The following is a 23,984-nucleotide window of genomic DNA, read 5'->3' on the forward strand; positions in this document are numbered from 1 at the left end:
GTGGCAGCATCTGAAAGCTATAACATAATTTCACACTTTCCACCCTTCCAGGGTTCTCTGATAAACATACACATTTGATCATTTGCAACAATACAACCTAATATGCATGCATGCCACTTTTCTGTCCAGCAGGACCTGCAGTTGATGCATTTTTAACAGAAGTAACTTTAAAATATATTTTTACTCTGACATCTGTACAAATCAGTGTGGTAGTCAAATAACATAAAATTCATTACAAACCTCCAGCTAGCTATGCTGGCATATGTACACATGTGCTGACCTACTCTCCCGTGCACAGATGGCACTACCACATAACATCACATCTCTCACCCCATTTGAAAACTCAAGCTAGTTTTTCAAGTGACCCTGGAAAATTATTGCTTGAGAGAAATGGGCCTGTCTGGGAACACCTTAACCCATACCTTGTTTCAAGAGCCCATCTGCATTGGCAATGTGGACCCCACTACAGTGCCACACTGTCATGTCATATACTGCAACCCTAGGCTCCCATCTTAATAATTTGGCATTTTTCTGGCTGGCTTGATGTAGCCATGTTAAGCGATTGTGGTCTGCAACCACAGTGAATTTCCTTCCATACAGGTAGGGCTGAAGTTTCTGCAGTGTCCATACTATGGCAACATTCTTTTTCTACAGCTGCATAACATTCCTCTCTGGGTTGAAGTCTATGGCTGAAATATACAACTTGGTGCTCTTCTCCCTCTGAGTAAAGCTGGTTGAGTACAGCCCCCATCCCATGACTCGAAGCATCCACCTACACAACAAATTATTTGCTGTAATCTGATCTGGCTAACACAGGGATCCTCCCAAAGCCCCTTTAAGCTTTTAGAATGCCTGCAGCTTATTGAGTCTGACAGGAATGAGCACCATAACCTGCTTTCCCACAGCATACTCTCCAGCTCGAGCAGTCCTGTCATACTAGACCTTTTTCTGCTGTTGAGCTTCTTCAGGTTCTTCTGGGTCAATCCCATGAGCTCCTTAAGCCTTGCCCTGAAGTTTAGGAAATATGTCACAGCAGACTTCTTGTGAGATTCACACTCACCCTTCCACTCATTGTGAATCAAATCTAAAGGCCCCCTCACCCTATGCACATACAGCAACTCATAGGGTGAAAAAACGCAGATTCCTGGAGTAACTCTTTGCATGCAAACAGCAGATGGAACAAATATTTGCCTCACTCTCTCTTAAACTGGTCTTCAAATGCCCATAGCATGGTCTTTAGTGTAGAGTTTAACTTTTCCACAAAACATTAGTGTGGGGGTGGTAGGGGATGTTTTTTAGTTGCTTCACCCCACAGCACTTCCAGAGACAAGACAGTAGGTCTGATATGAAATTGGCACCTCTGTAAGTCAGTATTTCTCTTGGGTAGCCTACCCTACTGAAAATCTCTAACTAAGCATTTGCCAATTTTTCTGCCTCGATAGAGGACAGAACCGCAGCCTCAGGGTATCTAGTAGCATAATCTACTACTGCCAGGATATACTTCTTCCCTGTGAAACTTGGAGTACTCAGAGGCCTCACAGTATCCGTAGCTATCCTCTGAATTGGCTCCTCAATCACAGGCAGAGGCATCCGAGGAGCCTTGACCTTGTCTCCTGCCTTGTCTACCTTTTGGCACTGCTCACAGGTCCTGCAGTACCCTGTTTCATTCCTTGCAATCCAGGGCTAGTAGAAGTTCTGCATAATACATCTCTTGGTATGCTTTATGCCCATATAACCTGAAAAAGGAATGTCATGGGCTATGGCTAGAAGTGCCAGATGGTAGGGTCTGGGCACCATCAACTGCTGTGTTACTTCACCCTCTAGCCCTCCCTCAGGGGTCCACTCTCTATACAGTAACCCTTTATTCCAGTATACATTCTCCCCTTTTCCTTTAGAATCAGGTGCCTCCTTAGTTACCTCCCTCAGTCCTTGTAATGTAGTGTCCGAAAGCTGAGCCTGTCTCAATTCTATCTCTGTGACCATTCCTAGCTCCCTTTCCTCTGGAAGCCTGATCTCTTCTGACAGCAGTGCCTCACTGTCAGCCTGGGTACTACCACTCACCTCTGCCCTTGCAGTCACATTGTCCATGGGAACATCAGTACCTAGCCGCATCTGTGGCTCACTTTTAGGGTCATTGCTACAGGGTAGCTCCCTCCCTGAAATAGCCACTTCACCAGCCCCAGCTTCAGCTGTGGGGTCTATTTGGGTCTCTCCCAGGCACCTGACCCACGTGCCTGTCTCCAAGCCTGATTGCATGTAATTGTATGCACACAAGGTACTGCTTTATCAAAATCATTCTCTAACAAGACATCTGCAGAGATATCATCAAATACACCTACCTGATTGCTTCCTTTTCTACCGTCCCAGTCAAGGTGAACCCTGGACAAAGGTATTTGGAATGGGATCCCTCCTAAAGCTCTGAATATACTGCCCAAGCAAGTACTGCTCCTCTTTAACCACTGCAGGCTTCACAGTAGTTATGTCAGAGGTTGTGTCTCTCTTAGCAGTGGCCTGTCTTCAATCCACTAAGATAGGATAGAAACTTCAGGTAATTTGGTACCCCTGTTGTCTGCAGACAACTTATTACCACTGGCATGCTGTTATTCCCATTTGCTGACTCCTTCACCATTTGTTCCCCACCATGCTTCAGTAGATGTTTGTAAGCTACATGGCCCCTCTGGTTACATTTAAAACATCTAACCCTTGGTTCTGGCTGTGTACCTGAACTAGTGGTGTCCCTTGTTAATGGTGTACACTGTTGGGATGGTTTAAACTACCCACAATGGGTTTCCCTATAACCATGTGCAGCACTGGGTATCCCCATTTTGTGCAGTTATGCCCTCCTTGCTAAGTAGAGATCACCTTTTCTCCCCAGCTCATCTGCAGAGTTACACTCCCAGTCTGCCAACCAGATTTTCATGTCCTCAGGCAAAGTGCTAAGGGCTTGTTCCATCACCAAAAAGTCTTCCAGCCCTTCAAAAGTGGTGACCTGACACCCACTCACCCACCTATGAAAGTAAGTGCTTAACTCGGCAATATAATCACATGCACTTTCATCTGCCTTGCGTTTATACTCACAAAACATTTTCTGTAAGCTGCAGATGTTAACTTAAAACATTCCAGTAAACATTGTTTTACTTTATCATAGATTAAACCATCAGTATCAGACAATTTAGAAACAGCAGTTACAGATCTACCATGGAGTAAGGGTGTCAGGAACTGTACCCAGAGCTCTTGGTCCACATTATAGTGTTTACATACCCTTTCAAATACCTGAATAAAACTATCAAAATCATTACCTTCTGTGAAGCGTGAAAGAAATTTACTGATCTTCATTGCTTTCAGGGTTTGGTTATTCCCTTCCCCATTACCTCCATGACCCTGCCGAAGAGTCAGCATCTCCCTCTCATATTGGGACTGTTTCTCATTTTGTTCAACATCCAAATGCCAGAGTTTGTCTTTGACCTCCAAATGCAGCAGTCCCCCTTTGACCTTCAAACACCACAGTCTCTCTTCTAATTCTAATTCTAATTCCATCTGCATCTCCAGTCTATTCAGGGGCATCGGTTCAGATCTCACCACTGCCACCAATATGTGGTGATCCCTACTGCAAACCAGCAATCAAGGAGACTCAGTCCTCGCCACTGACTCCAGTGAGGGATGGTCACTAAGAGCAAAGTTGGATTCATGCAGTATTTTCAGATGCAGCTGCCTGCACCAAGCACAATTTCATTTAAGAGCATGCAGGGAGCACACTCCAGACCTGGGGCTGAACTCTTGTTTCTCTCTCCATGCACAAGTAAAACTCCACACTGACCACTTTGAAATTCTGTGTCCCTGTTCCCAGTAGCTGACACACACACTTGGATATTTGAGTTTCACACACACATACACACCTGGGAAAAGCTGGCTCAGATTCACTAGCTGTGCACCTTTCTGCCCAGACTCTAAGGTAATCATGCTGCCACCAGTCAGCTACTCTAAAGCTCTTACAAAGGGTACCCAATTATATTGTTTAAAATGAATACTAATACAAATGGTAGGGTGTGACCAAAGCAGCAAGGCTTTCAGGAGTGGCCACAATGTCACTAAAACAAGCATAAGTACTCTCAGGATGTTAAATGTATTCTGTAAAATTAAAGGTATTAAACTATTTAATGATAAATAATAAAACAGAAAGCAATAATATTGCATACAATAAACAACAGAGTTTCAACCACAGAGATATAAAAATAATACCGTTGAATAGTTTCTCAGACATGCAGGAAACAATACTAAATGATTCTCAGTCCCTGAATGACTTAAGAATTACTGTTCCCTAACTGCTTACTAAAGCAAGGCAAGCTCATGTGTGCTGAGTGTCTTACCACAGCAAAAGCCAGATGATGTCTGTCTCTGTCTGTGTGGAAGTGTGAGATGTTCCAAAGTGCTGCTATGAGAGTTCCAAAGAACCCAGATGCTGCTTAGAGGATGACATCACCTCTGGTCACCTGACACTGGTACAGTATACACACATAGCTTTTCCATGATCTACGGCAGCATCTGAAAGCTATAACATAATTTTATACTTTCCACCCTTCCAGGGTTCCTTTGATACACACACACATTTGATCAATTTCAACAATACAACCTAATATGCAGGCATAATTCTTTCTCTCCAGCAGGACCTACTGTTGATGCATTTTTAACCCAAGTAACTTTACAAATATATTTTTAACTCAAACATCTGTACAAATCAGTGTGATAGTCAAATAACATAAAATTCTGTACAAAACTCCAGCTAGCTATGCTAGCATATGTTCACATGTACTGCCCTACTCTCCGTGGCACAGATGGCACCAACTCATACCATTACAGAACCAGTTATTGTGCGTATGATAAATTATGACATTTCAACTCTTATTTATACAGTTGAAAAGAAAGGCATCAAGAGTTCTTGGGACAATACCTTTCAAGAACAAAGTAAGAAGTTCATAAAGGCTCCTAAGGGGGAGGAGTTTTATAAAGAACTAGTTAACTTCTAAACAAATTTGGTTTTGAATGTAATGAACATTTTAATAAAGCATAATAATTTATCTACAGTGAAACTATAACAAGAGATTGAAAGTCTTGTCTCTCACAAAGATTTTCTGTTTATGTATAGTTTTATCAATTAATCATTCGGATACTTGCAAAATTTAATAAAAATCAAGGTGTAAAGAAAAATAAGAAACTAAAAAAAGATTAATTAGAAACAACAAGCATATCGCCTACTCCAAGGTGATCTCTGCCTAACATATAAAGGTATGTCAAACCCATAGCTGTTGGACATGCTACACCTAAAGAAATCCCAATCCCTCCAAGCTACATGCTCTAGGGACCTAAACCTTGTCACCACAATAAACAGGACATGCTGGAGGGGTAGAGTCCTGTCCCAGAGACTTCCCATACTCTGGAACAGGCTACCCATCTATGTCAAGCAAAGTTCTTCATTAGCACTCTGCAAGAAAAATCTTGATGAGTGGATGGGAAATAGGAAATACACTCCGGGGATCACTTCTGTGTCTCTGCTCGACAGTGGCACAGGAAAATAACTTTCTTGGGTGGCATAAGCCAGGGAACCTAGGCTTACGTAGGCCCTTGGGCCAATAGCCTAGTACCTACCTATGAACAGTATGTATCATAAATGCAAAAAGAACATTCACCAGTCATAAATCCAAAATGTTACATCAATAACCATACCGATGCCCAATCAGAACACTGTAAAGGATTCTGTCTTTAATAACAGTAGTACCATCTTTGCTTCTAGTTAGTTCAACTGGACTGGCTGTTGAGCATCAAAATGCTTCTCAGCAAGGTTAAGATTTTTTCAGAAGACCAGTCCGAAATGTTCTGAACCATTTGACCTAATGAACCCCTCGATATTTTTTGTGGGGGTTGGAGTGGAATCCACCCCTCTCCTCCTCCTCCTCAGGAAGCAGTTCTCCTCTCTTGTGAATAGGGATCAAAAAGCAAGACTAAAACTCAGCAGTGAGTTTGGTGCTTTTAAAACTTCAAACTTAATTATGAATAGTTGAATGTATTAAACCATGTTTTTACCTTTTCAGTCAGCTAGCTGAGCAAACTTAGTGAAAGGTATTAAAGAACTCAAGTTATATAAAATGTGGCTAAATTTAAATTACGTTAGGCATGACAGATAGCTAGCACCTGTCATCAGTGGAGTACAGTTCTATTATAACATTTTAAAAACAACTCTTTTAATCTGCCACTGAAGCATGCTCCAACAGCATTCAAGAAGTCTGTAAGTGTGATATTATGTTTCTGTTTTATCTAAACCAGCTAAAACCTTTTTCTAAATTTAACAATGGTTGAAGCACATACACCTAGACAGTTGAGACAATGTAATTGTTTGATGTTTATGCAAACAGATAAGGATGGATGATTAGTTTTAATGACAGTTACAGATTATGCTAACAAGATTAATGAAAGATGAATATACTGAAGTATCTTTAAGAGAAGTACATCAAGCCTAAACGCATAGACATTTTATTAGATATATGATGAAAGTACTGCTTCTGATTTTTTCCCCATTTTTAAGGTGATTTCCCCCAAAACTGATGTGATTTTAAGAATTCTAGAAATCCTCACAGGCCCCACAAATCCATTTATTTATTTATTTAACCTTTGTTTACTGGGAAAGTCTGACTTGGAATGAAACCAATTTTCAGAGGCAGCTCGTGGAAAAATGCTCCAGACGCATGCTTTTGTAACATGGAAGGAAATCGTAGCACCCGTTGGAAACCCACATGAACGCAGGGTGGACCTGCAGACTCCGCACAGAAGGCACCCCAGCTGAAAATTGAAACGGAGAACCTCTTGCTTGAGGCAACAATGCAACCACTGTGCTTTCCACCTTTCAGACTGATAGTACCTTTAGAGGGTTACAAGAATGTCACATTGGATGGTTGTATAAAAGTTAAATCCTTTCTTTACATATGGAAAACTCAAAGAAAGCAAATAAAGCAAGTCAGTGCATACAAAAATAGCTATCTGCTTGTAGATGGAGTCAACAGTTGATTCAAATAAAGTACCTGATTCAAGAGCAAAACTTCAGAGGAACAATAGTGGAAATCTTCAATGACAAACCAAGCGTGCAGGTATACTTTGTGATACTGACTAACTGGTATGTGTGTTATACAGACTGCTGTTGATTGATAAATTTCATATTCTTTCTTTATATATATTCTTTCCTACATAGAAAGATTCTTGGAGAATTCTAAACAAAATGTAAAGCTAATTTTAAAGCTTTCAGTGGTTTTAAATTTGCTATAGTGGGTATTCCCTTTTTACATACTTGTATCTCTCTGGGCACTGGCACTGAAATGGGTAAAGACATGTTATGAGTCATTCGACAGTTTAGGAATTATGTTGTAGATGTAATGTACATATTGTTAAGATTAATTTTGAAGAACATTGTTTTTTGTTGTTATTCCATGGGAACTATTACAAACATTAAGATGAGTAGCCATGGTTATACCTGCGCCCCAGCATTTACATATTTGGAATAATGGGAAGAAAATTGTATATCAATGCATTATTTAGTTATATGTATTTTATTGTTTCTTTAAGGACAATTTGCTTAGATTGGAACAGAGGAACAGTTTGGTGAATTTATGGAAAGTTTGAATAATGATGCTTTTTTTATTTTAATACTTCAGGTATATTGCACTCTGTGAACCATTTAATTTATAGATTTTATTAGATGTTGAGAAAATTGTATTCAACCTAGAACCTTTAGAAAAAACACATTTGGTAACACTTATTTCAATCAAAAAGATTTTACCCCAGTTAGATAAAGTATAATATAATATAATATAATATAATATAATATAATATAATATAATATAATATAATGACAATTTATTAGACCCTTCAGATGAACTAGAGATGAAAATGCATGGAAAGATGACACAAATTAATTAATTTGTATGATTGTTGATAGAGATTATAAATTCAAGTATATTTTTGAAATTGCTTTGGATTTGCTGCATATGAATAGATGTTTGGGGGTGAAAAGGCATTATAAGGGCCTGCTAGATGTGGATCAGTACTGTGGATGTGGATTGCTTCCATGTAGGTAACACTGTATAGATTAAGAAGTTGTTGCAGCATATAGCTGAACACTGTTATGCCATAAAAAGTACACTAACAATGTCTTCTGTACGCACTCTATGGTATTTCACAGTTTTTTTTATTTAATTCTTTTCTATAACATTGATAATGTGGGATTGACTGTTAGGAAAAAAATAAGCTGAGTGGAAAATTAGACTTGATGTTTGTTGAGCCTCCTGCATCAGTGACCACATATGTCTAAAATGTATTTTGAGCTTGAGGCATCTTAAATTGTAATAATCACTAGCCATGTAATATTGCCACTGTCTGTTCTATTCATCCCTTTATGCAATTTATTGTATTATTCTGATACAATAGTTTTTATTCAGTGTTTTATTATTATTATTATTATTATTATTATTATTATCATTATTACTACTATGTATTTGCTTAAAGTTTTAAATATTCACAGCAGAAATCTATTTTAATGTGTACATCACTGTTTATTCTTTTATTTAATTAACTGTCTTGATTTCATTTAAATGTAATTGTTGTAAAAAGTCTGTTGATGATTTTGCATGTCATCTAACTAGAACTGCATTATTCAACCACAGTGTTTTTAGTTGTTGTTTTGAAGACAGCTGTGTTGTTGCAGAGATGAAAGCATCTAATTGCTATTTTGGCTTGTGCAAAAAGTATCCATAGACATTGAATGTTTTTTCATATTTTTATCTTTTACATATTTGCTCACTTGTATGCACTGTAATGATGGTTCAGAATGTCAGTTTGCTTATGAGGAGGTTTCATCATTACCTGTTACATTAGGGAAACTAGTCACTAAACCCACTGGACATTGCTATTCTCGATTCCTTCCATCCTTGGTCAAGAATCTGCATTGGTGAGTTTTGATAATCTGTGAGAACCTTGACAGATAATGTGTATGCCTCCCTCTGACCCACTTTTTGATTGCTAATGAGTCTGACATGGGATGCATTACTCATTTAGAGTATGGTAATGGAGGGCATCTGGTGAAGTCAAGTTTATTATAGTGCTTTTCACAGGGAAGTTTACAAACTCATGATGAAAGCCGTACAGATAATAAAAGCTGAAGTAATGTCACAGGGAATATAGAATTAGAAAACACTCTGCAGATATATCCCATTCACAGATGATGCTGTATGTCATATGAAATGATGCAAATCACTATTTATAGTTTTCCAAACAAAAGACTTTCATAAAGAATGAATGGAGCACACCATTCTTTCCTTTCAGAATATAAGAATGTATGTTTTAATTGTATGAATCAAGGTCCCAAATTGGAAGAGTATGTTATTTTTATTTCCACCAAACACCAAGTCTTTGAGTTTTGTATGATATATTGTTTGCAGTAAATGAAGCAGGTCTACATTTTTTTACTTTTTCTACTTTCAAATTCTTCATATCATCGCATGTGCCTCAAGCCAGCCTGAATTCTCGGTTTAACATTTAAATGAACAATAATACAGTAAAAGCAGCATGAAATAAGTCTGTGTAAATCTGTTGAATGGATTAAACCTCTTGCATTAGAGGTGACATGGGATGTATTCAAATTACCCTTTAAGGACATCAGGTGTTTCAGCTAAATGGCAATTCTGAATGCCCATGACTTTTTTATTTTAAGTCTATTGACAATTTCAGGCCAATAAAGTCAAAGCCCACTAGCTGTGGACATGCATGTTTCTGCCCTCTTATAGCATCATCAGCACAGCATACGTGGAATGTTTGGCTAACATTTGGAAACACAGGGTTGTTGTACCCAACTGATATCCATAAACATTAAGGTATCTGCAAAATATCCCAACTAACAAACTAAAACAATGAGTAAAAAGGTCAAACAGAAAAAACTGGGTAATTTGCATATATCCCATGTTGCCTCTAATATAAGAGGTTTAAGGAATCATACAAGGGAAAGTCTAGCTTTGCTAGAGTTTTCTTTTTCTTTTTTAACTGATTGTTTTTTTCTGTGTGACCTTTTTACTCATTGTTTTAGTTTGTTAGTTGGGATATTTTGCAGACACTCTAATGTTTATGGATATCAGTTGGGTATGACAAGCCTGTGTTTCCACATGTTAGCCAAACCTTCCACTTATGCTGTCCTGATGATGCTACAAGAAGGCAGAAACATCCATGTCCACAGCTAGTGGGGTTTGGCTTTGTTGGCCTGAAATTGTTCATAAATAGACTTAAAAGAAAAAAGTCATGGACATTCAGAATTGCCATATAGCTGAAACACCTGATGTCCTTAAAGGGTAATTTGCATATATCCTTTGTTGCCTCTGATAGAAGAGGTTTAAGGAATCACACAATGGAAAGTCTAGCTTTGCTAGATTTTTCTTTTTGTTTTTTAACCAATGGGTTTTTTTGTGTGACCTTTTTACTCATTGTTGAAGTTCAGAGGGAAGGAATTAGTAAAATGTATTTCTTAGACAAAGATCAAATATATTTTTACCTAGGTTATATTATCTAGTCATCTGTTCCAAAGAGTGTACTTTGTGTGCTTAATGTCACTCTATGAACTACAACCTGAAAATACTTTTATCTATTGGCATTGTTCTTTCTCAGCTTGTTATAGCTGTCCAAATATTTGCAGTATGCATAGGCTGGCACTATATGAGTTGAAACTGAATGTTTACTTAGTTAATATGTTATACGTTTGTATTAGGCTTTGTAGCAACTTATTTAACTGTAACCATATTATGTCAGTGTGGAGCTTTTTTTTACTTGGGCCTCCACTGAAAATGGAATATTATCCCAGTCAGACTTTTCCAGTAAACAACTTTTGAATAAAATAAAATGAATGATTTAGGTACTACTATTATAATGCAGATATTGATTTGAGTGCAGTAGATTTAGTTGTGGCACTCATTTATCATGTGACATGATCCTTTTATCATCATCCAGAACATCAAGTTATGAGGCCTTTACATTTTATCAGTCCCAGAAGGCATTCGTACTTAAATCTGTAGAAGCAAAGATGATAAGAGATCTTCTCAACTTTTTGTCTCCCTTGCCTCTAACGAGCTAGAGATGGCTATGGGCAAACAAATGATTTGTACTAGGCTGTTCAGTTACGCTGGATGCTTCTGTGACACTGTTAACAAGCTTATTTACGTGGACTTAACATGTTTATTGGTGGAAGGCAACTGCCTTGGTAACCTTCTTTGGCAGAGTTTCATCATGTGAAAACTGAGAAGCAGTGACCTGGTCTTTTGCACACATTTTCAGTACATACATACAAATAGATACATACATACAAATATTTCAAGCACAAGCATTAATGCACTTCTAGCCTGCCAATATACCACAACACTTGTTCCCATAGTAAGTGTCCAGGCTGTTCTTAAAAAATATCTAAACTAGTACTTGCTTTAATGTAATTTGGTAGTCTGTTCCATGCATCGGCTGCTTTCTTAGAGAACCAGTTAGTACACTTCTCATTCCTATGTAAGCAATGCAAGTACAAGAAGAGGACTACTCTAATTATTCAAGTTGCATTGGTCATAATCTTTCCTCATGGTTCATATGCGTAGCTTACTAGTCTACCCATACTTTATGGATTACAGAAAGGACAAGAATGATGGAAAAATGTAGAACATTTGGATGAGACACTCGCCATAACAACAGATGTTTAATATTGCTCCTGTCTGTTCAGTTGAAACTCCCTTCCTCTTTCAGTCTCCCTTCTTTTGTTATTAGCTTTTTAAGTTTATTGTCCATGCTTTGCTGGCTTCATGTGTGCTTTAGTTGCTTGTTGACATGTTGAATATGCGAGTGTTGAGATGTTCATACCATTTCTTGTGTATAATAAGGGCTGAGGATAGTAGAAGCTGTTAAATAAAGTTTCTAGTGCTTGTTCATATTGTAGCAGAGGCAATCAGTTGTGATGCACGTTGTGTGCATCGTCATAGCCTTTTAAGTGACATGATACTTTAAAGGGAATATCTTGAGTGAGAGGCATCTTTTTGATGTTCTGCCAGTGGCTGATACAAGGCAGAGACTGACCTAAATTGTGTGATGCTTTTGTAGACCAAGGGTTGTTGGTCTCAGTGTTAATTCTGTCACTAAAATAATATTCATTACTTTGTGGTTGGGTCCTATGCTCCAAAATCTATAGTTATTTCATTACATCACATTCCAATTGCTCCCATTGTATATAAGGAAATATCTGAGATTTGCTTTGTCTGGCTCACATTATCAATTTTCTGCATTACCCTTTGGGCTTTCTACTGTGCCATGACTATTCACAACGTACCTGGCTCCAGTGGTTGCTTACTGCAGGACCCAGGGCACCCACATTTTCCCTTATTTAGATGACTTGGTGATTTGTGCAGAGTCTGTTTCTAAGTGTTTATAATCATTACACAAGGTCTCTACTTTACTTTCTAATTCATGTGATCTTCAAGTGGAACCCAAAGAATTTCTATCTTATACCCTCTTGAAGAATCGTCTTCTAGGGTATATGGTAGACATATAAAAAGGAATGGCCTTTCTACCAGAAGGCAAAGTCCTGACTTATCAGAATATTTTCAGAGATTTCTCTCTTCAAGAATCTGTCTCTGCAAGACAGATTCACAAAATTCTAGGTCTCATGGTATCATTGATCCTCATGATACTACTGGCCAGACTCCATATGAAAAAAATTCAGTGGTACTTAAAAAATGATGATCCCAGCACCTCCATCCCTTAGAGTTCTAGGTACCAGTGCTGGAATTGTAAAATGAGAGTTACAGTGGTGGAGGGATCAGATGTCTCTATCCAGGCCTACCCTTCTCCCTGCAGACCCTAGTTTGTCAGTCTAGATGGGCTCATCAGATTTTGGGGTCTATATTACATAGTCAAAGTATGACAGCTTCGAACGTGATATGGCCAAAACCAAAAGCTCGAAGTTGTCATACTTTGATTGGAAAAAAAAAAATAAAACTAAACAGAACATACCTGAGGGTTGTAAGCAGGGGGGCAAGCCCCCCTGCACCCCCCACGTGGGGGTCTGCACACACCCCGCTCTTTAAATATACCAACCCCGAGGTCGCACTACAGTGTAGTAAAGGAAATTTTCCCTTTACTACACTGTAGTATGACCTCGAATTTGGTATATTTAAAGAGCGGGGGGGTGTGGGGGGTTCAGGGGACCTTGCTCCCCTGCATATAACCTTTTATTTTATTTTCCCTGGTTTTTTTGTTGTTGTTTTTATACCTAGTCGAAGTTCTGTAACTTTGGACATATGTGTTCGCACATATGTTACTTGAAGTTATGGAACTTGCGACTATGTAATATAAATCCCAGATTTTGCATGGGGAGCTGGTTCCTGGGGAGTTCAGGTGCAAAGAGAATGGAGTCCTTTGGATGCAACAAAGCACATTAATTTCAAATAAATTTTAGACGTTATTGAGGCCTTAAAAGTTCTTCACCACGTATGGTCTTCAGGTCTCCTTTTAGTAGTCACAGACAATACCACAGTCTTATGGTACCTAAACAAACAAAGGGGTATAAGAAAATATTCTCTTTGCTTGTTGGCAATGATGGCCTGGGAGCTTGCCTTATGGCATTCTCTAATGCTTCAGGCCTCATACATCCTGTCAGAGAAAAAATAGTGGCAGACAGACTAAGTAGATCCCAGATGGGCTGTCATGAGTGGAACAAAGGTCAGAGGTCTTACAATATTTAGTCCAGATGTGAGGAACACCTAAAATAGATCTGTTCACCTCCTTTCAAAACAGACATTTGGACAAATTCTGTTCAGGTTATCCTTGCAACCGTGCTTGGAGGACAGATGCATTCCCATTCCCTTGGATGGGAATGTTCCTTTATGCATTTCCTCAGATACTCAAGGTACTTCTTAAAATTCAGAAAGACTTACCAAAGATCATTGTGGTGACCCCCTTCTGACCCAGGCAAAGTTGGTTCTCCCATTTAATGGAATTGGCCAAGGATAATTACAACAAGCTTCTTCGCACTGCTTACACAATGTCAGGCTTTTCTGGTGCACCCCATCTTAGATCAGTGTCAACTGACAGCCTGGATGATTCCATCTTGATATATTTTGGGCACTTGTTCCATGGGGATGTTCAGCAGGTATTGAAGAAAACTTGCAAATAGAAAATCTTGTGTTAACAAGCGGAAGAGGTTTCCTAGGTTGTGCCTAACTGATAACAAAGGGCCCAGTATAGTGTCTACCATCTGTTTTAAAATATTTGAGTGACCTACTCAATAATGGCTTATCTTATGCATCTGTCAAGGTGCACCTGGTTTGCCCATGGATCCGCTTCTTTTGTCTCTGTTTATGGTCAAACAGTTTATGAAAGGAGTGTTGCACCTGAGAACCCATTGAAATCAAATTCTTCCCAATTGGAATCTGAACTTTGTTCTTGAAAAATTGACCTTTTTTCCTTCTGAGCTAACCTTTCAGCTGATTTGAAGTTCATCACTTGGAAAGCTGTTTTCCTTACTGCTTAACATCTGCAAGATGAGTCTCTGAGTTGCAAGTCTTCATGGTGGGCCATACAGTATCCCATCTTTCATGCCAAAAGGTTTCAGAAATTACCTGAATTAAGCCATCAATATACTTATTTTCTTTCCAGAATGCTAAGACAAGGAAAAGAAGAGTCTGCATACCTTGGATGTGCACAAGTAGCCCAGGTACTACCTTAACAGAACAACATCCTTCAGGAAAGCTGAACAGGGATTTATTTTCTTTTCTGGGGCTAAGAAGGGTCAACCTATCTCTAAGCAAATGATTGCTCATTGGTTGTCTTCTGCTATTGATTTTCTGTTATTCCCATTATGGTATATCAAATCCAGGCAAGGTTAATGCACATTCCACCAGAGCCTCTTTGGTGGCATATTGGAAAAGGGTGGACTCTAGAAGCATTCTACAGGCAGCAACTTTGTCGTTTGTTCATATCTTTACAAAGCATTACAAACTGGATTATTTCTCAAGTTCCAGAGCAGACTTTGTGAAGACTATTCTCCAAGGGTTCCTGCATCCTTATCCTTCCTCCACCTGGGTAGGGTAAGCTCTGGGAATCTACCCATATGCCACTGAGGCAATGTGAATATTTAACACAGTACAGTTGTGTAATCCCTACTTACCTGTAACAGTAGATATTCAAATTTCACACTGCTTCAGTGGCGGCAACTGCCCACCATGACCCTATTTTGTATATAGTTCGACGGTATCCAATCTTGTTTTGTTTGGCTTTGATCATTTGTGTTGGTGTTTTGTGTCTGCAGATTGGTTGGTTTCAGACAATTCTTGCTTCCTGTCCTTCTTGGTTCTTCCTACTTAGCACTAAAAGCCTGAACAACTGACTTCCTATGAAAAGCATTATGCTTCCCCTGATGATAGAGGCTTAGGCAATCCTCTTTCACAGGGAGTCATTGCAGGGAATTCTGAGCTTTGGAAAGCTGCCAGTGTGAGTTTGTGCAGGCACAGAACACATATGTCACTGAGGCAGTGTGGAATTCAAACATCTATTGTTTGTGTAAGTAAGACTTATGCAACTGTACTGTGATGCTGGGGCTGGTGTGATTTATATTTTTAATTAGCTGGTGACTACTGTGGTAAAGGACTGGTTTAGTCTGATGTTTAAAAGCAGTAAGTGGTTATTTGAGGTCACTTGTCATGAGGAGAGGTACGCTGTTTAGCTTGTGGAATGTAATAGTTTTCTAATGGACAGACCGTTCTTTCATATGAACATGGTTGTTTATTCTATTTTTAGTTGAATTCCCTTTTTGTCTTATTTTGCAATACATTCCTTCATATCAGGAGAGGACACATGAATGGGTATTTTGGAGATGGGGGAAGGTTTTCAAACTGCTGCTGTTGCCCTGGCAGAAATATTGACATAGCTGTATAATTTGCTTCATTTTACATATGCTGTTTTCATAGTAGAAGCAGAAGGACATTATTTGATTGTAGCACATGCCCACACTTGTGCAGTTTCACCTGGGGGATCTACACCCAAGTAATTTAGCTCAGGTGAGCAGGGATACCAGGTAGTTTCCTAGTCTGAGACAGTATTTTTTCCTTAAGCATGGAAAACACTTGGGCCATTGCACTGAGGGTGCAAGGTGACTTGTGGGTCTGCAAAAGGGAATGTGCAAGTGAAGGGCCAAAGCAACTCTCTTGGCTGTCTGGGTATCAACCTTCTAGAGTTAGGTGAGATGTCACCCCCACCCCAGTAGTCCCTGAGAGGCCATTGTAACAGGAGGAGTGAATGAGCTCAAGCTATTTTGGGAGATACGAGTTGACAGGCTTAAAGAAAAAACAATAAAATAAAATAAATCTGCAAAAGGTGTACATAGTCTGTAGGGGAAGCAATGCCAGCAACAGGCATAGAAAAGAATTTGAGTTTAGTTGTATAATTTTATCTAAAAATAAGAAGCAGTTTTACAGAGCCATGAGGAATTCAAGTGGGATACTAAGATGCAGAGGGAAATGTATAATCTCCAGAAAAACAAGAATATATTATCGTTCTTTATAGTCATTGAGTAAGACCCCATTTACAGTATCATATTTCGTAAAAATATACTGCCAATCATTAGCGGACCGGAGTTCCGCTGTGGCGACCCCTTACCGGGAAAAGCCGAAAGACAAACAACAACAACAACATGCTGTAGTGGAGAACAGATTTTTGCAAAGTTACAGACAGAATAGAGGCATTTCAGTGGAGGGCAATAAAAATATTTCACCGTCTTCATTAAAAGTCATATATGGTGAGGTTAGTACATCTTAATGTCTACAACTCTTTAACAATGACACACAATGGGGACATGGCAGAAACTTTTAAGTACCTTAAGGAAATCCATAGGGTACATGGGAATACAGTCATTCAAAAGTAGTGATGCATGAGAATTGGAGGGCTTGGTCTGAAGGTGCAAGGTGGATATCTTGTGGCATATACAGTTTATATTAATATATTATGTATTAATATATAGTTTATTTTTCACAGAAAGGGTGGTGGGTAATTTTTACATCTTTCCTACACAGTCTGTAAGTTCAAAAAGCAATACCAAAACTTAAGATTGTATAGAACATTAGAACACAGAAGGCAGCTGTAGGGAAGATTCAGAAAAAAGGTAAAATCTGCAGCCTGTCCATTAGACAGGGGAACTGCCCTACTTGGTAATCCAAATGCCATCAAAATCTTCTGGAAGAAATAATGACTGCCAAAAAAAATCTTTTTTATCCTGCTTAAAACTTTCTGTTCATTCAAAGCTTTTAGCTCTAATAGATGAAACATTTTTGCTTTGAATGTTAGGCCCGTCAGTTGTGGGTAGCTAAATGTACAAGTCAGAGTACCCCGACACAAGGCCATCTTAATAGCATTATTGGCCCCCGGGCAAAGCAGTTCACTGGGGCCCCTACTTACACAACCACTCGCAGGATTAAAAATGAAAATGGACGATAAAATTAAACATGTATTTATTGATACTTCCAACAAAATCAGTGTTTAAACATTAAAAAAAACATGCTAGAAAACTACAAATTTTAAAAGGAACAGACCAAAAATTCCAGACATTCTGTGAAAATCTGGACAGTTGAGAGTTATACACTCAACTCCTTGAAACACAAGTGGTGGTAGGGATAGAGGATTCAGGCTCTTGTACCTAAGGTACAGGGTTTGAACCTGAGCAAAGTATCACTAACCACTAGTTTGGAACTGTGGAAGCAGCAAGGCAGCAACAGACGGATGAAACTTTAAATTCCACACAGTAGAAAGAACAGGTGATGCATGTACAGATGCAACTTTTAGGAAGGCTGTCGCTGCATTCAGGTAATTGACGTTTTAGGAAGGCTGTGTTCAGATAATTGACATTTCGGATGATCGATGCTCTACTGTACACTTTCTATTATTTATAATTTTCATAATTCAAATATTTATAATTTAGTGTAGTATTCTATTTATTTATTTATTTATTAATAGCTAGTTCCAACATACATAGATTAACATGGGTCCCCTGGGCAACTGCCCAGTGTGCCCATGCGTTAAGACAGCACTGCCCTGACATGTATATTTTCACATAAAAGGTGATACTTACTCATTGTTTTTCCATTTACGTTCCAGATGAGATCAATCAGTATTAGCAAGGTAATATGCTTTAGCTGTACCTGAGTTTCTTGGTTACTAAGCATGTGCTATGTGAAAAACACATCCATATTAAGCTAAATGTGTTGTTTACCTCGAATTTTAATAAATTTCACTGGTTACTCTTTAACTCGATAATATTAAAAGTTAACTTTGCATAACAAATATTTTGGCATCATTGTAGTTTAATTCTTTGTTAATAGTGCCTATGTTTTTACTAAGCAAATATATTTTGTTTTGCAAATACCAGATGATGATGATGATGTTAGTGCAGAGATAGCAGTATAATCAGATGACTTGTTTTAGGTGCAGAACATTTTTCCTGCAGGAGATTTTAGCAGCCCATGGTGTTAGCGTCTGGAAATGAATCCTGCTAATTGCTGTTGTAGATTTTTTAAAGAAACATAGAAGTCCCTTTATAGCCTGCATATTGCTTATTTTGTCCATTAAGTTCTTGGAATGCGCCTGCTACTTAAAGAACATATTAAGTGAAACTATAATTACCACTTTGATCCTGGATGACTGTTAATGTTTCATTACAGAAATGTACACTCCCGTTCAGCTGGAAGGCCAACTATTAACCTCCTAAAAGAGCAAGGTACAACCTTCTTTTGTCTTTTGATGTTGTAGTTAAAGGGTAGCCAGAATATTTAAGTTCTTGAGTGTACAATTGATCAAGTACATATTGCATCTCTCAGAAGTCTGTGGCAATGAATGTAACTTGTGTTATTGCATGTTTATTAAGGCTGAATAATGCTGTAAAATATTTGATTATTTGATATTATATTTGAACATTAAAATATACCTTACAGTACATTAATCCATTTCCATCCTGCAGTGAGTAGAGCTGTGCATACAGAATGTCAGTTGCTTTGTGATGTAAACTAAGTAGATTTTTCTGTTGTCTTTGTCAGTGGAGCATTCAAGCTACTGCTCAGCTCCATTTATTTTGGGGAGTATTTCACAAATATGTGCTCTGTTAGGCACATGTGCTGCTATGATTTCCAGCTTTCACTCTTAGTATACTAGAGATACATTTCTTAATAGTGTTGGTGGAGGCATTTTTTTTCAATTTTGCCAGATGACATTTTGTAAAGGATGTTACTACTCTTAACATTTGTGAACTTGGAAGTCTTGCTTGACTTTGACTGTTGTGTCAATTTGGCAGGCCTCTAGTGCCCCCTTCCTTTCTTTTATGTACAGTTAGAATGGACTTAGGGAACATTTTTCTTCAAATGTTTACCATTGCAGTTTGAAGGAAAGGGCAGAGGCAGCATCATACAGAATGCTAGGGTGCATCCTCAGGGGAGTAGTCTTTAGGGGAGATAACATTCTGGACTTGGTTCTCACCAACTTGGGCGACCGCTGCACCACTCCCATAATATATTCTTCCCTGGTGAGATCAGATCATCGGACTATCACATTCAAAGTTTCTGTCCCACTCAGCCCTCCCAACTATAATCAAGCTAAAAAAACTTCTCAAACGCTGACTACAACCTCCTAAGGGAGGCTGTCTGTAGCTTCACACCACTGCCCCTTTCAGAGGATGTAGACAACTATGCTGAACAGTACGCCATTGCAGTGTACAAGCACCTGTACAACTGCATGGACTCAGCCATACCCAATAGAACTAAAACCTGCTCCTCAAGGAAACACAAACCTGTTTGGTGGACATCCTCTATCAATAGGCTTTACAACAAAAGGAAGAAACTGTTGTCCAAGGGCAAAAAGGAACATATTCCAAATTGTAAAAACTCCCTCCTTAGCCTCAACAAGCAAATTAGATCATTAGTGAAAGCCTCCAAAGCCAATTATGAATCGAAACTAGCCTCTGAAACAAAGGGAAACCACAAACCCTTTTTCAGTTATGTCAGGAGCCTCCATGGCAAATTCCATGTTTGTTCCAAATTAGTACTTAACAGTATCACCTACACTGATCCTGTTGACTTAGCTGACCTGCTAGCAGGTAGGTTCAGTGTAAACTTCATCCCCCCTGTCCCCCCAAAGGCCCCCGATACTTGTCCCACACTTCACATCTCCATAGATCAAGTGCTAAAGGCCGTATCCAAGTCAAAGAACACAACTTCCATGTGACCTGATAGTATCCCAGGCTGTATTCTGCACCATCTCCAGCAAGAACTGGCTTTGTCATTGAGCAGTGTATTCAACCACAGCCTAAATACAGGCTTCATTCTAGCCGAGTGGAGTACTGACATTGTTATCCCTTTACAAAGGTGGTGCCACGACTGACCCTGTAAACTGTTGCCCCATTAGCTTAACAAGTCTGATCTGTAAAGCTATGGAGCGTATTATTATGGATCTCATAAACAAGGACATAGGCAATCTCCAAGCACTTGACCTCACCCAGTTCGAATTCATCAAGGGCAGATCTTGTCCGCAGAACCTGAATGACTTCCTTGAGACTGTCACCAAGCACCTGGATGAGGGAGTGTCAGTGCATACAGCTTACCTTGAACTGGCCAAGGCCTTTGAATCAATCCTCCACTTGGGCATCATCGAAAAGCTAACACAACTTGGAGTAAATCCTTGTCTCATCAAGTGGGCTGCCAGCTGGCTCACTGACAGCACCCTCAAAGTCAAAATAGGTGCCTCCACCTCCAGTAGCAGACCTGTCACTAGTAGAGGTCCCCAGGGATCTGTCCTGGGACGCCTACTGTTTGGCATCTACTTCTCAGAGATCCAGACAAAGACAAAAGGCCTGTGGCTGGCCAGGTTTGCAGATGACTGTAAGTTGGGTGCTGTCACTGACTCCTAAAAGGATGTTAACATACTGCAAGAGGGTCTCACAGCAACTATTGACTGGTGCTAAAGTCATGGCCTCAAGCTAAATGCAAAAAAATGTATCATCATACCATTCGGCAAAAACATGGCCCCTACTGATTACCACATCAACAGCAACCCCCTAAGCACACAATCTCTGGTGAGAGACCTGGCACTCAGGTTGATAACCTCACATTTGACCATCATGTAGCGGCAGTCAGAAAAGGCTTTTACTTGGTTCATCTCATAAGTAAAGGAATTGCATCCAGAAAAAAGGAGGGTTATTACCGCTCTGTACTCCTCCCTCATTAGACTGATAATTGAGTATAATGCCACATTTGGTATGTACCTTTCAAAACATCTACGCTAACTGGAAAGACCACAGAAATACCTCACAAAGAGAATCCATGGCCTCCAACACCTGTCCTATGTGGACAGGCTCAAATCACTATCACTCTGTTCGGTATCATACAGATTGCTCAGGGGTGATCTGTGTCTCACCTACAAGGCAATCTCGGACCCTTACCTACTAGAGATGCTCCATATCCGTAAGTCTAACTCCTCATGTCTTACCTGCTCAAAAGGCCTGAATCTTATATGAGACATCAACAAAACCTGCTGGAGATACAGGTTTGTCTCCCAGAGGCTGTCCCATCTCTGGAATAGACTTCCCATACATGTCAAACAAAACACCTCGCTGACCCTCTTCTAGTACAACTTGATGAGTGGGTGGGAAACCACAAATTTGTCCCAGGGGTTCCAACTGTGTCCCTCATTGACAGGGGGTGACAGGTACTGACTGAGGTTTTTTTTTTTGTGGATAAACTATTGACTAGGCTTGTAAGGGCCCTGGGGCCATTAGCCTAGTAACCTCCTATGATCCTAAGTGAATAATATGAGTAGGAATGTAAGCGAATGTGGAGTAGGTTTGTGTGTGAGTGCAGTGTGTGGTTGGTAATTTAGTTGAATGGACTTTTGGTTGAGTAGAGTTGTGCTTGATTGTTTTGGGTGCAGGAGGGAGGATGTTCTGGGAGGTGAGTGGTTGTTTTATAGTCTAATGCCAAAAGTTTTGAATATTCCAAATGTTTTGATATTAGCGAATGGGAGTGTGTGTGTGTGTGTGTGTGTGTGTGTGTGTGTGTGTGTGTGTGTGTGTGTGTGTGTGTGTGTGTGTGTGTGTGTGTGTGTGTGTGTGTGTGTGTGTGTGTTTGCATTAGGGTTAAATGAAGGGCCAGGGAAGGAGATAAGATTAGTGTTCTGCATGTTTTCTTTTCAGTGTGGTATGTGTGTCTGAATGTGTTGTATAGGGTGGTGTTACAGAACTTTTTTTAAGGTTGGGTTTAGGGGCACGGTAAGGGTAAACACACATTAGTAAGATGGCGCATGGGGGCTTTTGTTTTTATCTGCTTTTGGTTTTCAGGAAGTTGTTTTTTCTTTCAAAATGAAAGTATCAGTCTGCTTTGTTTTGATGCTTTTGCATTTTAATCAATGATCATAATCTTTATTCAAATATATATATATATATATATATATATATATATATATATATATATATATATATAGTATGTTTGCATTTGCCAGTGCAGAATCTGCAAATATGAGTAACTAGGAGTCTTTTGGCATGTACTTTCTTTGAAAAACTACATAGAGAATTCATAAAGGTTATTGTGAGGAATACATGCTGTGAAAGTAAAGAAGTCGGGGTAGTATGTCATTTGTTGCAGAAACTGTTTTCATTGTAAAGTCATCTTTTTTTTAGTGAGACTGTTTTCTTTGTCATTACTCAACTAAATGGTTATTGACTTTAATTTGTATGTGGTATATATCTTGGGATAATGCTGACAGGTCGGCTTGCTGTCACTCGATGATGAAGCAGCATATCTTTTCTATCTAAATAATGCCTAAAATTATATGTAATAAAGTGCAGGAAAAGTGATTGTGTATATGTATGCATTTAATTTCTTTATTTAGAGCAGGCAGGTGGACTGACCCATGAAGAAGTGTTTTCAGTCATCCACGATTCCATTTGTGCATATGGAGTTGGGTTATCACTTAAACAGTGACAATCATCTAGAGCCAGTGTTTACATGCCAGGGGTCAGCCTTTACGTACTTATAATAAAAATTAAAACATATAGGCTATACCTTATGCAGTACTAATTCAAAAATGGCACAGAAACATCTACCAGAGTAAATGTTGGATGTGAAAGTAGAAAATGCACAAATTAATTTACAACAAAATTAGACTGATTGATAGTTTTAGTAAGAATGAGTAGAAGAGAATGATAGAAATAGGAGTTGTAGATCCATTTAACAATAATAATTAGAAAATGAGAAGCAGGCATGAGACATTGGTTAAGGAGGTTAGTCAGGCAAGAGTTAAACGTGGTCAGTGTAAGATGAGTAGTTGCATGTGGATTAAGAAAAGGAGCAAGTGAGATTACTTTAATGTGACATAAGGCGGGTAAAATTTATAAAGGAATTTCAGATTGCCACACAGATTGCTGTAATTGGAAAGTCCATTTAGGTGTGATTTTAAGACTCGTGAGGGCTCATTTGATAGGAATGCATGTGTATATTTTGAGAGCGGGAGATCTGTACATTGGGACTGTGGAAGGAGAAAAGTTTGTGTCCTGAAAGCCTAGAGAGGACAGGTGCAGGCCATCCTTGTTAAAAGTCAATTATCTTCTTTTCATGGTGTGATATCATCCTTGCAGAAGATATAATGTTGCTTATTGTAACTATTACAGAGGGAGAAATAAGTTGCAAAATAGGTCATAACACAGTAGAGTGAGACAGTGGAATCTTTCCATTAATAATGATTTTATCCTAATACAGGTGCTGAAAAAGTTCTGCTGCATGCCTTTGATGGCAAACCATCTGTGGCCATGGAAGGAGCAAAAGCTGGATATTTTTTCTCAATTCCTCCTTCAATTATCAGAAGTGAACAGGTAAGGCTATAAGCCATTAGGGCTTTTAGAGGTT

At 39.0% G+C, this 23,984-nt stretch overlaps 1 protein-coding gene across 4 annotated transcripts in view; it reads left to right on the forward strand.

Annotated features, from left to right (window-relative positions):
- TATDN3 (TatD DNase domain containing 3) overlaps positions 1–23,984 on the forward strand; it is a 599,941-nt gene that overhangs the window by 435,173 nt on the left and 140,784 nt on the right. For all 4 annotated transcript variants that reach the window (XM_044055457.1, XM_044055462.1, XM_044055466.1 and 1 more), the window contains 2 exons: positions 18,762–18,817; positions 23,838–23,950. In XM_044055457.1, the coding sequence (XP_043911392.1) occupies positions 18,762–18,817; positions 23,838–23,950 (169 nt within the window). The remainder of the gene's footprint in view (positions 1–18,761; positions 18,818–23,837; positions 23,951–23,984) is intronic.

The sequence above is a fragment of the Protopterus annectens genome, chromosome 1.part2 (genome assembly GCF_019279795.1).
Source record: "Protopterus annectens isolate FY-2018-M chromosome 1.part2, PAN1.0, whole genome shotgun sequence".
Classification (NCBI taxonomy): Eukaryota; Metazoa; Chordata; order Ceratodontiformes; family Protopteridae; genus Protopterus; species Protopterus annectens.